A 13076-nucleotide genomic window follows, 5' to 3' on the forward strand; every position below is an offset into this window, starting at 1 on the left:
CTCTGTATTCACAGGCACTTCCAATATAACAGGTCCAGAATTACTTTGGTAAATTTGGATTCACCCACTCATCCTGCGTGTGCGGGGTACTGAAGAGCAGGCAGGGTCATGCGTCTTCTGCACAAGGAGAATAGACGCTTGGCAGCAGCCCTGGCTTTCTCTTTTCTCTTTCCCACTCATGACACACCACTAGCGGCAAGGCACTGGTAGGGTCCTTTGGGGGAACACTTTGTACCCCATGCAGCAGAGCAGTGGAGAGCCAGCAGTGTGCTGCAGGGGTCTGCATTACACTTGCAAGTTGTATTCCAGGAAATGCAATTTATTGCAAAAAGAAAAGAGAAGTGAAAAAGTTTACAAATGTTCCCAGACTCTTTTCATTCAACATTTCATTGTTTTAAAAGTCAGTTTTATCTTAAAAATGTTGACTCTGAACAGGATGAAAGAAATATGGGTATCTTTATGTCATTGTACCAGAGTAAATGGCCATACAAACTTATCCCAGAAGTGAAACAGTTTAAGCATAAAAGATGGGTGGAGTTGAAGGCTTATCAAATCTTCTATAGGCCACTTCACATCGATACCCAGAAAGCCAGTTATCTCAGGCCTGGAGGTCCAGCTTCCTCTTTATTCTTGGAGAACATAGAGGAACAAAGTATCTGCTGCTTTTCATTACTGATGTCAGTGTTGCTAGTCTTGCCCTAACTGGTTTGGCTCAGTGGATAGAGCATCAGCCTGCGGACTGAAGGGTCCCAGGTTCGATTCCAGCCAGGGGTACATGCCTGGGTTGCGGGCTTGATCCCCAGTGGAGGACATACAGGAGGCAGCCAATCAATGATTCTCTCTCATCATTGATGTTTCTGTCTCTCTTTCACTCTCTCTTCCTCTCTGAAATCAATAAATATTTATATATATATAAAAAAGTCTTACAGTAACATCAGCTCTCTCTCCACCTAAAATCACTCTATTACTTATCAGTGACATAATTGCAAACATATGATGACCTGTGTCGATGCAAAAAAGTCCTGTGTGAAGGACCAATGTAATTGCAAACTAAACATAAGGTACAAGATATAATATGGAACTCCGGAATCTTTCAGCATCCAGCTGTCCTCTCATCTAAGCCCCTTGTCCAAAGCTGCTGCTCCTCGTGTGTTTTTGTTTGTTTTGTGTTGTGTGTTTTTTTTTAATCTCAGTGGATGTGGTGCCACTATGTTCCTAGGTACCCAAGCCAGTTACCTGGGGGCAGTTTTCATGTTCTGCACCTGGATTGCTCAGCAGTTTACTAGCTGATTTCCCAGACTTCAGTCTTTTCCCCTCTAGCCCACGCTCCACACTCCAGTTCCAATGAAATTTCTAATTCACAGCTGCTGCCCTTATCCAAAGACCAAAATCCTTAATTTCGTTGTGTGGCCCTCCATGACCAGTACCCTGCTTGCCTCTCCAGCCTTACGCCTCTTCACATCCTCCGTGTGGTCTGCACTCCAGCTCAGGTTGCTTTCACTGCTTTGAGGATCCGTTCTGTGTTTCTTGTGGGCCTCAGCACATGTTATGCCCTCTACTTACTGGTGGAACCTTCTCCTTTCATTCTACGCCCATGGCTTCCTCCTCATCCTTTTGTTCTTAACTTCAGTGTTGTTCCCTGGGAAAGTACCCTGGGCTCACCAGGCAGGGGTCATGCTCCTGCTGTGTCCTCCCCTGACTTCCTAGAACTCCTTCTCCCTTGGCGCTTGACATACTTTATAATCATTTTTTGTGTAGTGGTCTTTTCGCCAATGTCACAATATTGGAGATGTATTTTTCTTTTTTTTAAATACATTGTTATTGATTTCAGAGAGGCAGAGAGAGATAGAAACATCAATGATGAGAGAGAATCATTGATTGGCTGCCTCCTGCATGCCCCTACTGGGGATTGAGCCCACAACCCAGGCATGTGCCCTTGACTGGAATCGAACCCGGGACTCTTCAGTCCGCAGGCCAATGCTCTATCCACTGAGCCAAACCAGCTAGGGCTGGAAATGTATTTTTCTTTCTTCATTATATCCCTAGTCCCCGGAAGATAGAAGGTTCTCAATACATATTGAGTGAGTAAATAGGCAGAGTCTGGCGGGACAGGAGGAAGTGAAGTGCAGAATGTGTGTGCACGAAAGGAGGGTTGGGGTGGAAAAGATACAAAAGCAGTGAGGAAGGGAAGGTCTCTAAAGATAACTAGGCAGGAGCGAGCAGAGAGGTTGTGGCCATACACTGAGCTAAGCATGTTAAGTGGTTTACAGTAAGTTTATTGAGAGATTGGATACGGATAAAGGCTAAAAGCTTTTGTCAAGTGGGGGAAATATAAATTCTGTTGAGGAGCTATAGGAAATCGAGACAAACACTGGTTGAAATTTGGAAAGTGAAGCGCAGTGAAATACGAACGGGGATTCTGAGAGGGTACTTGCTAGTGCAAGGACAGTGCAAGGGCAGGAGGTCCATTAGTTGGACTAGGGCAGTGCTGTGGCCATGCTGTTGGAATGGCCCCAGAGCTCCAGTTGGAGCCAGCTAGTTATTGTAAGAGGATAAATTGCAGTTGAAACATAGTAAAGTTTTTTAAAGTGCTTTAGCAAGCTACATTTAAAAAGTGCTTTTTATAGAGAAAGTATACCTAAAGATAACCAGTGATGTTACTATCTTGCTGTTTTTTTGTAGGCCTATAGTAGGCAGTATGAAGAGTATTTTTCAAAAAAATGTACCTTTGTTTATTATAGCATAAACATTTCTCCATGTTTTAAAAACCTGTTTTTAAGAGTATTTTCTATTTATTTTTTTAAAGTGTTTTTATTGATTTTAGAGAGAGAGAAACATGGATCAGCTGATTCTTACTGGGGATGGAGCCCACAACCCAGGGATATGCCCTGACTGGGAACTGAACCAGTGACCTCGAGGTGCATGGGATGATGCTCAACCAACTGAACCACACCGGCTAGGGCTTCAGCATTTTAAGTGATTGCATTTTTGTTGTTGTTGTTGTTGTGTAGAAGGTCCATAACTTGTCCCGGCTGGCGTGGCTCAGTTGGTTAAGCGTCGTCCCATACACCAAGAAGTGGCTGGTTCAATCCCCTCAGGTCACATACCCTGGTTGCAGGTTCGGTCCCCGGTTGTGGCACATGTGGGAGATAAGCAGTTGATGTTTCTCTCTCACATCGATGTTCTCTTCCTCTCTCTCCCTCCCTTCCTCTCTCTAAGATCAATTAAATAAAAAAGGAGTAGTGGTACCATACCATAACTTATCTGTTGCCCAGTTATTACCTTGTTTCTGCTTTTTGTTTATAAAAATAATGCAAGACTGAACAATGAACATCTTTGTGTGTAAAGTTTTTTCTTTGAATTATTTCCTTACTTTAGTTCAGCAGTGGTTCTCCAACTTGGGTGTCCGTCGGTTAAACACAGATTGCTGAGCTCCACCCTAAGAATTTCTGGTTGAAAACTGGCCCTTCTAACGCGTTCCCAAGAGATGTTGATGCTGATGGGCTGGTGTGGGGAGCAGCCTTTGAGAGCGGCTGGCCTGTAATATTGACAGTGAAACTACAGTATTGAGGTTGGGTTTCTCAGTCAGTAGGAGTGATTATGATCTTGAATGAAACTGAGTTCATGTACCAACCTGTCTGTATCAGGAAGTTCAAGAGTGAAGAATTGTATCAGTGCCTCAGCATTGAGAATTGGTGAGCGTAGGTTCTGTGCTGGGTATTGTGAGGTGGGGGTACTGTGGTGAACAATACAGAGCTCCCTTTTGGCCATTTTACAATCTGTTTGTGAGATAAAACAGATATAACTCAAAAGTAGTAAACACAGGGCTTCAGAATTCAAAGGGAGGTGAGGTCATGTTTGGTTGACTTGTTAACACGTAGGAGACCTGGAAATAGAAGGTCCAAGAAGAGCAAGGCTATCTTTAAGAAGCTTAAACAGCATGACGTGAGGAAAGCTTGGGGTTTCCAGCCAGGCAGGCCCAGGTTCAAATCCCAGTTCTGTGCTACATTACCTGTGATCATTCCTCCCCCTGGGTCTCTGCTCATCTGTAAAATGGGCATAGAGCCTCAGGGATGTTTGTGGAGATAACATAGAACGCCCAGCACACATTGTTGAGTAAATGGTAAGCTTCTTGAAGGTTTTTATTGGTGCTGCTGAGCATTACAAACATTAGCAAGGCCAGCTAACCAACAGCCACCCATAGGCAAAGAAGTGATGGATGCCTGCTCAGACAGCTTTTCTCTGGATTAAAGTTAAAAGGAAGTTTTGTTAACAGAAAATGGGGGGACCCAGCAAGTGTGAAATTTGCTGCTACTTTGTGTAATGTTACCTTGAGTTAGACTCTGGAGTGGACTTGGAATGAATTTACGTAGATCTTAGAGCAGTGTGCGTACTCGCTGCTGTCTTCAGGGCTGCTGGGGAGGAGGCATTTTCCCTCTTTTGACCACACTATAAACTGGCCCTTCCCGCTCCCTGTCGGCTGTCCTGCTTTAGTGTCCACAGCACTGACTTGGATTTGCTTGCGCGTTGTCTGTCTCTCCCACACTGAAATGAGTGCTGCGGTAGGCAAGGCCTTAGTTCTGCTTAAGGCTGTCCGTCAGGACTTACTCAGTGCCGTAGCAGTGAATGAGTGAACTGATGCACCAACCAGCTGAGGGAGTTTAGGGGAAGAAGTAGAGAGTATGGGGTGGGTTCTTTATTTTATTCGTGGTTTTCTGAGCATATTTAACCTCAGTGGCACTTCACTTGTATTTTAAGCTCCTGTTCTATTTTGAGGACATCCTAAATCCAGTGGAATGATTTTGTTTCTGCAGGGATATTTGTTGAGAGAAAAGGAAAGCATCAGCTCAAATATTTTTAGACAGTTTCTGCAGAGACTTAAGTCACCAAAATTGTATTCCAAAAATTTTCTTGATTTTGGAAGAGGCAGCAGAGTTGCTGTTGATTACAAGGGACTTGTAGAGTAGACTTACTTTACCTTGTTTCCTCTTGCTCGGTATCAAATAAAAACATTTTTGTGCTTGTTTTATTTTGGTAGCAGTGCTCTTTACTTTTCTTGGGTTCCAGGTCATTCTGGTAAAATCATTAATGTTGATTTTTCCCAGGGATTAGTTTGGTTTTATTACTTCTGCTTCCTGGTGTCCACTGGACTGATAGTCTGTATTTGTTGAGGGCAGCAGTAATAGGATAGTATCACTTCTTGTTCTCTAATTTGGATTATGTGTTTTTTTGGTAAAACATTTACTTCCCAGTTTTGGTTTGCTCATTAATACATTTGTTGCTCTTGCTCCACATCAACTGATTAGAAACTGATATAGCTCAGATTGGCAATTGGCAGGTTGAGTTGGCTACCTTGATCTTAGGAATTCTAAACATACAAGCCAGAAATACCTTTAATTTAGAAGTTAGGTCATTGCATAATATGATACTCTTTAAGATACCAAAATTACCACTGCCTGATGTGAACATGGACTCGTGCTCAGATTTCCCTCATTGCCACAGTATCTTTCCACAGTTGGTTGGTGTGACCTGGGACCTAAAAAGGCTCGCACATTGGCTTGCTTGCCATGTTCTTGTCTAGTAGGTGTTGCCCCTCCCTTCTTTCCCATGCTATTTATTTCCTGAAGACATTGGGTCATTTGTTCTGCCGGAATTCTAACATTCTGGGTGTGGCTGATTGCTTGCGAAGGTTAATTTAATTTGGCAACATTCAACATTTATGCTTTAAAAACTAGAAGTTAGATCTTGGTTAGATTCAGGTTCAATTTGTGTGTTTTTTTGTAAGAATACTTCATAACTTGTGCATTGGGCAATTCATAATGTGGTACATTAGGAAGAGTTTGTTGTCTGACTCTCATTTTAGTAATATTACAATTGATTAATAGGTTTAGGTGTTAATAACTTTTTTGCCTTTATTTCAGAAAAGCTTGATTCTTTGCTCTCAGACTACGATATCCTCTCTTTATCCAGTATCCAACAGCACTCAGTAAGAAAGAGAGATCTACAGGCATCAACACATTTAGAAACACTGCTGACGTTTTCAGCATTGAAAAGGTAATTTGAATTATTCATAGAAAAATGTTGGGCCAAGCGAGACTTGGTTTGGCAAAAGCAGAAAAATAAGTTGTTTTTTCCCCCAAAGGTTTCTTGTTTTTTCAACTACAGTTGATATACAATATTATATTAGTTTCAGGTATATAAGGGTATCTTGGGAAGTTACATTTTTAAAGATTTGTAATTAATATAATTAGTCTGTCAGATTATTACACTGTATATTGCCTATTCTAAAATTTACACTGATGATTATTTTTAAAAAGTAAATAGGTATTCCTAAAATGTCAGTGATGGTCATAATATGTTTATCGCGTTCTAACAAAGAATTTTAATTAATTGACCATGAATAGAACCCACTAAACCACCCTGGCCGGGTGTGGTGATGGATATTAACTAGACTTATTGTGATGATCTTTTGGTGATATATACAAAAAATAGAAAAATGTTTGTGGTTACTGTAAATCCTTAAAAGTCAAAGATAAATGAAAATTACAAAAGAATTCTGTAAGTACATGACTTCACATAATTTTGGGAGGATAGAGTAACAAATAAATTCCGACTAATATAGTCTGTGGGAGGCTTTATAGCTGAAAGTTGAAGATTGGAAACTCAAAAAACAGGAATTTTATATCACTTGGCCCCTAGTAATGTAGAAAGTGAAGAGCACAATTCCAGTGGTTTTTCTGGAAAGAACATTAAGTAAAAGCAATGTAGAACTCCTGGAGAGCTCTAAAATGAAATGATAAGGCATTGATAATAAGTTCTCAGCATAACTGACGGAAAAAAAATCATACCTGTGAATGTGTGGGAAGATAGTGTTAGGATAGCAGGAGAAAATGTTCCAAGGTTTTCTGAAACAATGTTCTATCGTCTCTTTCTCTGTGACCATTAAAAAAACAACCCACAAGCAAACTAAAATTACCTTGTTATGCTCAAAAATGTTAAAAATATTTGTTGCCATGGAGACAATCTTAGTCTAGTTTCTTGCAGTTGAGGCTTATGCAGACCCATAGGAAGTAACATTTTATATTTTCAACACCATAGCTGACAAAATTTGTTCCTGCGGCTAAGATGAAAAACATACCTTTATTTTTGATGTTCATGGGCACATTGAAAGGACTCTGTAAATAATAATTGAAAAATTCTTGCTCGCTATGCCTAGTTTTTAAGTCAAGACTGAAACTCGCCCTAACCAGCTTGGCTCAGTGGATAGGGCGTCGGTCTGCGGACTGAAGGGTCCCAGGTTCGATTCCGGTCAAGGGCATGTACCTTGGTAGCAGGCACATCCCCAGTAGGGGGTGTGCAGGAGGCAGCTGATAGGTGTTTCTCTCTCATCGATGTTTCTAACTCTCTATCCCTCTCCCTTCCTCTCTGTAAAAAACCAATAAAATATATATTAAAAAAAAAAAAAGACTGAAGCTCATAGAAAACAAAAGGATATTAAGCTAACTGAAGAACTGCAGTGTGTATTTTAATGTCTGTGTTGTTTTTGCCTTGTATTTATTTTCCTCGTGGTATTGCGGATTAATTTTTTTCAAGATCTTTTTAGAAGGAGGAGAAAAGCATGAGTGCTTTTAAATACAAAAAGTAGCATTTGTGAATTTTACACAGCAATAACATTAGATGGATTGCTAGAGGCAGCATAGGACAGGCTTCGGAAATGAGCCAAATTCAGCTTTCAGTTCTGCCATTTACCAGCTGTATAACCTCAGATATGTGGGTTAATTTCCAAGCCTCAATTTTTACTGTGTGAAGTGGCTATAACATATACCAGTACAGAGCATCTAGGACTGCCTAGATGTTCAATAAATAGTCTCAAATAATATCAGATTTTAATAAGTTTTTAAGACAAGCAGGACTTCAACTTACACTATCCAGATGTGTGTTTCCTTATTCTTCAGTCTCCAGAAAAGATGAATGCCTAAGCTGCTCGAGTCTTCTTTCCCAGTTCTAGATGCTCTTGGCTGCCAGATTCTTACACTAAAGAGATTAGTCCTTTGTGTTTACAGGAGACACGGTGCTCTAAGTACCTAGTAAAACAGTAGTGAAAACGTGCATGGCATTTTATTAATATCAACTCTTCTGTCAACTTCTTTTTTTTTTTTAAATATGTTTTATTGATTTTTTACAGAGAGGAAGGGAGAGATAGAGAGTTAGAAACATCGATGAGAGAGAAACATTGATCAGCCGCCTCCTGCACATCTCCCACTGGGGATATGCCCGCAACCCAGGTACATGCCTTTGACCGGAATCGAACCTGGGACCTTTCAGTCCGCAGGCCGACGCTCTATCCACTGAGCCAAACCGGTTTCGGCTCAACTTCTTTTTTAAGGGAGTTTAATTAAATGAAAATTAGGCTTCCATTTTATGTTCTTAGAGTAAAATATGGATGCTTTCTTTCTTCAGGCATTTTAAATTATACCTGACATCAAGTACTGAACGCTTTTCCCAAAATTTCAAAGTTGTGGTGGTCGATGGTAAAAATGAAAGCGAGTACAGCGTCAAGTGGCAGGACTTCTTCCGTGGACACGTGGTTGGTCAGTATGGAGCTTGTTTGCCTTTGTGTCTGGGGTGGTAGGTGTCCAGATCTAACTTGATTGCATATTCTTTTTTGGGGGGAGGGAGGAGTATCAGAACTGCTGTTCTTGTTTTACTTGAACTATCTAAGTTTGGAAGCAAAAACATTCAAGCAGGAGGATACGGGTGTTACCAGCTGCCACACTAGCTGACCACTGGGATGATTGAAATGAGTTTCCTCTCAAGTGATGAGGATTTAACCTTTTCTTTAGAGAAGGATCGTAGACTTCCCTTAGGAGATTTTACACAGAGAACCTAGGAGGTAAAATAACTGACTTTATGATCCTGTTTTATATTTAAGAAAATGTATCCAACTAGCAATTGTCGTTTACTTCTGGAACTTTTTCTACAGTCAGAAACAAATGGCATTAAAATCGTCAAATAGTAGAGTTCAAGACCTCTGTGTTTCAAATTATGTTTTGTGCCTCCTCTTAGTTCTTTCTTCACCCAAAGTAGGCAGAGTTATTCCAGGAGGAAATTACAGGTTGGCTGGTTTTGTTCTGTAACAGACTCTAGATCATTCTCGTTCAGAAGCTGGAGGCGAGAGAGAGGTGTCAGATGACTGGATAGAGGCCCCTCCTGAGGCGAGTCTCTCTCTGCTCCGGGTGTTTTCATGGTGTTCACAGTGTCTGGGCAGATGCACTCTGATGAAGGGCTTTGTTGAGTTTTAATGGCAGTGCGGCATAGTTTATTTTTTGATATAAGTATTTTTTAATCATGAAAAAATTTTTTTTTCTCTTTAAGGTGAGCCTGACTCTAGGGTTCTAGCCCACATAGGAGATGATGATATTACAATAAGGATCAACACAGATGGGGCAGAATATAATATAGAGGTAAATCTAACATGAGTTTTTTTCTTAGCATATATCTTTTTTTCATCAAATGTCTATTTTATTAAATTTATTGGAGTAACATTGGTTAATAACATAAATTTCAGGAGTACAACATTATAATATGACATCTGTATACTCAATTGTATGCTCACCCCCGGAAGTCTAGTTTTCTTCCGATACCATATGTTTGACCTCCTTTGCCCTCTTCGTCCTCCTCTCACCCCTTCCCATCTGGTAACCACCTTGCTGTTGTCTGAATGAGTTTGCCTTTTGTTTGTTGCTTTTTGTTTCATATCCCATATATGAGTGAAATCATATAGTTCTTGTCATTTTTCTCTCTGACTTCACTTAATTATCTCTGATTTTTAAAAAGTCGTTTCTCAGTTGTTGTAAGAAGACAAAGATCTATAAGTATACTTCTTTTTTCCTTGTATTTAAAGATTTTTAATTAGGAAAGTAGATGATGTTTTAAAGAAGGTGATATTTTTTACAAATGGCTAAGAAGCTGTCATAAGATGCACTCTGTATTTCTGATACCATAATTGAGTAAAAATCACATGTGGGTGGAGAATAGGAAGAGAAAACTTCCTTTCTCCCCAACTCATTTTTTCCTTATTCTTACTCTAATAATCCTATTATTGGTGTAAACGTTCTCAAGGATGAAGGTGAAGTCTTATTTGTCCATTTCTCCTTTTTTTTCCTCCTCCTAGATGCTCTGGAAATGCAAGATCAATGAAGGGTAATAGTTTAGAGTCTGAGGCAGGGATCCTCAAACTTTTTAAACAGGGGGCCAGTTCACTGTCCCTCAGGCCGTTGGAGGGCCAGACTATAGTTTGCAAAAAAACTATGAACAAATTCCTATGCACACTGCACATTTCTTATTTTGAAGTAAAAAAACAAAACGGGAACAAATACAATATTTGTATTTGCATGTGGCCCGCGGGCCGTAGTTTGAGGACCCCTGGTCTGAGGGGTTAAAAGAGGAAAGTAGGAAACTCGGGCCGCTCTTTCGTTAAGGTACTAGCAGTAAAACCAGGGCTGCACTGGTCACGTTTGTGCAGGACTGGTAGCCGTGTGTCAAAGATTTGTCTGGAAAACAACATTTGCCACAGATGGTGGGTCGAAGGTATTCTCTGTTTCTAGGAAAATGCGAATACTCTGGGTATCATCAAAACAGAACACCTGTGGGAAAACTATAATGAAGATTAGTTAAAAGGAAAGGTTCAGGTATATTTCAGTGCTGACAATCCATGCATAGTCAAAAAAATCTCTTGTCCTACTCAAAATCTCTTTCATGGATTTTTTTCCCTTCCAATTTAGGGTCCAGTCATGGTTATTAGTAGTGGTTATTATAGGATTCAGCACTCTCTTAGAAATGGTGAGAATAGGATCTGCTTTTAGTACTAGTAATAGTAACTCCCTTCATTTTGAAATCTTAATATGTAACTGGATTCATATTCGACATTATCTTCAGGATAGGCGTTACCACTGCCTTACCCAATGAGAACAGTTATGCTGATACGTTAACATCTCCAAGGCATGCGGTGGGGTACAGTGAGGTTTGAACCCAGGCATATCCGATCCCGAAGCCTGCTGTCTTTTTCTCTGCAAGGTGGGCTATATTATGAAACGATTAATATGAATTTAGAAGTGTTTGTGCCCAAAGGAAAAAATGTCCTCTTCCTGTTCGTAGGCCAGGTGCAGGTTTGTGAAGGTTTCGATAGCAAGGAGTTGGTTAGTGAATTTTTTGAGGTCTCTGTTAGCCTGAGGTTCTGTAACCATTGTTTTTAAATCTGCCTCCTACATGGATTGTAAGAGAGTATATATGTATTTAACAGCTTCATTGAGATACAATTCACTGTACAGTTTACCCATTTAAACTATATAACTTGGTGGTTTTTAGTATGTTCATAGAATAGTGTAGGTATCACCATGATCAGTTTTAGAACATTTTTATCACCCCCATCACCCTTTCCTCCCTACTCCCCTAGCCCTAGGCAACCACTGATCTGCTGCTCTCTCTAGATTTGCCTGGTCATTTCACATAAGTGGAACTACACAATGTGTGGGCTTTTGTGACTGCTGCTTTCACTTATTATGTTTTCATGCTTCATTCGTGTTGTAACATGTGTCAGTACTTTATTTCTTTTTATAACCAAGTAACATTCTATTGTATGGATCTATCACCTTTTGCTTATTCCTTTATCCATTGGACATTTGAGTTGTTGCCACTTTTTGGCTATTGTGAATAACGCTGCTGTGAACACTTGTGCACAAGTTTTTGTTTGAGCACATGCTTTCATTTCTCTTGGATATAAACTAGGAGTGGGACTGCTGGGTCATACAGTAACACTGTTTTCCATAGTGGCTGTACCTGACAAGCTCACATTTTACATACTGCATTTGACAGCCCGTGTGACATGTGCACCAGCATGCATGAGAGTCTGCTTTGTCCACCTCCTCGCCAACACCTGTTCTGGGTGTATTTTTTATTATAGTCTTCCTGCTGGGTATGAAGTAGTGTTTTCTTGTCGTTTTAATTTCATTTTCATGATGGTTATGGATATACGTGTGTGTATGTAAATTTTATCTTTTTGATCCTTTCTCACAAGCTGTTTGGTTCTGATGAGACCAATGTCCCTTACAGCGAGGAACTTGAGTTCGAAATAATAAACATTCTTTTGACGTGGGTACCCTTTTGAGTATGTTAGTTCTGATTTACGGTGGCCTTGCAATATTGTAAGTGAAGGTATTTTTCTTTCCTGTGCATGTAAGATGTTAAGGAAACGAGAATGAAAGAGCATCGGAACAGAATCTTGTCTAACTTCCATGCTGTCTGCCCATCACCCAGCATGGTTGGTGTTAACATTAATATTTTGAATCAGTGAATGGAAAAGGATATGCATTTTCTCTTCTGGTTCTTCTAAAAGGTTTCATAACTTGTACAAAATAATGCCCTTCTTTATCTACAGATAAACTAAAAAAGTGAATAATCCATGTATCTGTTTCCTAGCATAGAAACTCTTACGATAAAAATTGAAATGGTTTATTTCCTATAAAAATGACTAGTCAGTTTACTTAGCCTGGAAATGAATGTTATCTAAAAACAAGGAAAGGAAAGGATGTAAGAATTTAATGTTTAGGAGTTTTTATATTTTCCATCGCAATTATATATTTTTTATTTTAGCCACTTTGGAGACTAATTAATGATACTAAAGACAAAAGAATATTAGTTTATAAATCTGAAGATATCAAGAACGTTTCACGGTTGCACTCTTCAAAAGTGTGTGGTTACATAAAGGCGGAAAATGAAGATTTGCTTCCAGAAGGGCTGGTAGATGGAGAGGCACCTAAGGGTAAGACTTAGAAAACGTATTTCAAGTAGGAAACAAGCACTGTGCTGTCTTCAATAGGGCTGTTAAGGTGATTTCTTTAAAAAGCATGTTTTTCAAGTAACTATAGTATTTGGCTGGAAAATAGCTCTGTTCAGAAATTTTTATGTTAATTCTTTTGCCTATAAAGCAAGAAATAAAAACACTAGAAAACAATCGTAACAGTAAAGATTAGACTTTAAAAAGATTGGGGAAAGGGGAATTGAATAATCTGAGGGAA

General features: G+C 39.8%; 1 protein-coding gene across 3 annotated transcripts in view; it reads left to right on the forward strand.

Annotated features, from left to right (window-relative positions):
- The window catches only part of ADAM17 (ADAM metallopeptidase domain 17), a 36074-nt gene that overhangs the window by 3450 nt on the left and 19548 nt on the right, over nucleotides 1-13076 (forward strand). For 2 of the 3 annotated variants that reach the window (XM_059660576.1, XM_059660578.1), the window contains exons 2-5: nucleotides 5922-6054; nucleotides 8461-8591; nucleotides 9376-9464; nucleotides 12652-12820. In XM_059660576.1, the coding sequence (XP_059516559.1) occupies nucleotides 5922-6054; nucleotides 8461-8591; nucleotides 9376-9464; nucleotides 12652-12820 (522 nt within the window). The remainder of the gene's footprint in view (nucleotides 1-5921; nucleotides 6055-8460; nucleotides 8592-9375; nucleotides 9465-12651; nucleotides 12821-13076) is intronic. The other variant, XM_059660577.1, reaches the window with a different exon arrangement.

This window comes from Myotis daubentonii, chromosome 12 (assembly GCF_963259705.1).
Source record: "Myotis daubentonii chromosome 12, mMyoDau2.1, whole genome shotgun sequence".
Lineage (NCBI taxonomy): Eukaryota > Metazoa > Chordata > Mammalia > Chiroptera > Vespertilionidae > Myotis > Myotis daubentonii.